Raw genomic sequence first — 3,023 nt, 5'->3', positions numbered from 1 at the left:
GGTCAGACTATAAAAACTAACAGCAGTACTGAAGATGACAAATAACAGCAGCTTGGGCCACAATGGGACTGTCTGTGTGTGTCATGGCAGCCGGTTATTTGTTTAAAGATATACAAAGATGATTAACTAGTCCCCTGGGGTTCATTAGGACTGAAAAAGAATGTTTGACAATAATGAGATATCAAAGAGGCTGCTGTAATCCCTTTAGAGACTGTATAAATATCACCTGCAGATGTCTGTGGTCAGGTACAACAGTCTTAGTATGTCTGTGGGTAAACGTGGCACTGCTGAGGGAACTAAAATGGAATTTAAGAAGCCACAACTTGGTTGCTGCTTTCCTAATAATAATGCATCTTGTTACAAATTAATTTATGAAACAGATGTCTATGTATGCCTTTATATTTTCTCTGTTCTTTTGAACTCAGTCACTATCTGTGGAAATCTTTTGGTTGTCATTTCTATTTCTCATTTCGTGCAGCTCCACACACCGACTAATTTTCTGCTCCTTTCACTTGCAGCAGCTGATTTCTTGGTAGGTTTGTTTGTGTTGCCCTTTTCTTTGGTTTTACAAATTGAAACCTGCTGGTATTTTGGGGTCATTTACTGTTATGTGTATGTGGCACTTGCTAATATCTTTGATGTGGCCATTGTTACTCATTTGGTGTTAATATCAATTGATCGTTACATTGCTGTTTGTAATCCATTCTTTTACAGCTCAAACATAACTCACAATATCACAAATGTCAGCATTGTAGTGATGTGGTTGTATTCATTTATATTTACATTTACTTTTGTATATTTTAGTTATATCGAAACAGGGAAATGTGAACAATACTGTGTATTTTATGGATATGAGTATTCAGCTTTTGTTTTTTTACTTTTTCTTTTTATAATCCCATATTTAGTAATGATATGTGCATATACAAGAATATTTATAGTTGCTAAAAAGCATTCTAAAGCGATTAAATGTTTGATTGAAAAGATGCAATCAGTGGAGAGCAGCAATTCAAACACACCTAAAACATCAGAAACAAAAGCAGCAAAGACCCTCGGACTGGTGGTGGGCGTCTTTATGGTCTGCTGGTTACCTCTCACTTTGTTTGATTTTTGTGTCTATGATACTTCAGCTCTCTTGGATGAAATAAGGAACTTCTTAGTTCTGGTCAGTGAGGTGACCTTTGGAATTAATCCAATTATTTATGCTTTTTTTTATCCCTGGTTCAGAAAAGCACTTAAAATAACACTGAGTTTTAAAATATTTAGCCCTTCTTCTTCAGTGATTAATTTATTGTAAGTTTTAAATCTTGATGACAGTGCACAGTAACATTCAGTGCTGACAATGTGCGTGTATTTTTTTCTTAAATTATTTATTCTTTGTTTTAATAATCAGAACTGAGCAGCTTCTTCAAATTCTAGAAGTGTCATCCATTTTCTTATCGACTCCTGTATGCCAGTTTTATGTTTGGTTGTTGGTGTGGCGTCAGGGCAGGAGCTCATCAAAGATGGGATGTCACTGTTGGCCAGTCCAAGAGTCACTTGTGTGCTTACCTGCTGTCACTGCCACTGTCCACTAAAGTGACGTTCAAATAAGTGATGTGGGGGACAAAACCTAAAGATGTCAAAACAGAAAAAAACTCAAATCCTCAAAGACTTAGCGATGACACCCTGAGTGCAGGTCCTTCGACATGTGACGTTGTGACAAAAGTCATTCCAGCCAGGCATACACTACTGTATGTCACAAAATGTACAGGTCAGTTAACCAAAAACGCTTTTCAAATGAAGCAGTTATTCATTATTTAAATGTGTTTGTCATGATTGGCTTTTAATGTTAAATCTCAGACAATGCATAGATTAATAAAACAGTAAACTGTGAGACGTAAAGAGAAATATCAGTGAGTGAGCAGTGAGCAGCCTGTGTGACAGCAGACAAGTGTACTCCATAGCTGGCCAGATGTATTTGAAGATGATGATATCAGTAAACGTGATTTCTGCCTGCCAATATACTCGGAGCTGGCCTTAGGGCGAAGCGAACGAAGCGACCGCTTCGGGCCCACAGCTGGAGGGGCCCACTGCGCCCAAGGTTTTTTTTTTTCCTGTGATGCGCAACGCTGCTGCGGAGGGCCCAATGGAGCAACAGACTCCTTCACTCCAATCTCTATTACTAATTTTTTTATATATATAATTCACGGGCAACATATCACCTAATTACTCCACGTGGACATCTCCACTCGGCACTCCAATCTTCATTACGCTTCACTCAGGCCCGCGCACCTGTTGCCGCCTCCATGGTGGTAAGTTATTTTATACGGAAATCTGAATATCTCAAAAGTATGAAAACAAGCTTTAAAATCGAATAAAAATGTAAAAACAAAATAATGTGGATCTCATCTTCATAAAATAAAAAAAATATATAAAAAATATAAAAAGCAAAAAAAAAAAGTGCTTGGCCTAGCTATTTACCTCCACGTGCTGCCTGGTGGAAACAGCAAAAGCTGGCTAAAATGTAGTTTTATCTGTTAATGTGTCGTCACTAAAGACATTTATGCGGGCCCGCTCCGACCTCCATCACTCATATCCTTCACTCAGGGCCTTGGACGACAGTCTGTGCTGACAGCCTGCAAATTTGGCTCCTGTCAGTGTGTTACGGTTACGGTTGTCAGCGTCAAATGGAAATCGTCAAAAAGTGATGGTTGTAGTAGCATTTCTGCAGCTCAGAATGCAGGAAATCTTCGGGCCTGAATTTGTCTAGGGCCGGCTCTGATATACTTGTGGATTTTCAATACCTTCATCTGTTATTTGTTGGCCAGTTCCACTCATACACACCTCTAAAAAATAAATGTAATATAGTAAATATTAGAACATTTAATCCTGAGGAGTATCTTGTTTCTCGCTTTGTTTTATTCAAATGATATTCTTGATGGATTATTTAGACTCCATGCTGCAGGTCACATCACAAATATATGACACTTGGTTTTGACAATTGGAAATGACAATTTATGTCGCATTTATTTAAACCTGAAAAC

General features: G+C 38.1%; 1 protein-coding gene across 1 annotated transcript; it reads left to right on the top strand.

The window, feature by feature from the left end:
- Positions 1–274: 274 nt before the first annotated feature.
- On the top strand, positions 275–1,983 carry LOC127527257 (trace amine-associated receptor 8b-like). The gene is made up of 2 exons (XM_051925368.1): positions 275–1,750; positions 1,840–1,983. The coding sequence occupies exon 1, from the start codon at positions 302–304 to the stop codon at positions 1,292–1,294; it is 993 nt and encodes a 330-aa protein (XP_051781328.1). The 5' UTR covers positions 275–301; the 3' UTR covers positions 1,295–1,750; positions 1,840–1,983.
- Positions 1,984–3,023: the final 1,040 nt, after the last annotated feature.

The sequence above is a fragment of the Erpetoichthys calabaricus genome, chromosome 3 (genome assembly GCF_900747795.2).
Source record: "Erpetoichthys calabaricus chromosome 3, fErpCal1.3, whole genome shotgun sequence".
NCBI classification, from domain to species: Eukaryota; Metazoa; Chordata; class Cladistia; order Polypteriformes; family Polypteridae; genus Erpetoichthys; species Erpetoichthys calabaricus.
This window is presented reverse-complemented; position numbering and strand designations above follow the sequence as displayed.

Coding starts and splice junctions, on each gene's coding strand:
- LOC127527257 (XM_051925368.1), top strand. CDS start 302: ATGGAATTTAAGAAGCCACAACTTGGTTGCTGCTTTCCTAATAATAAT.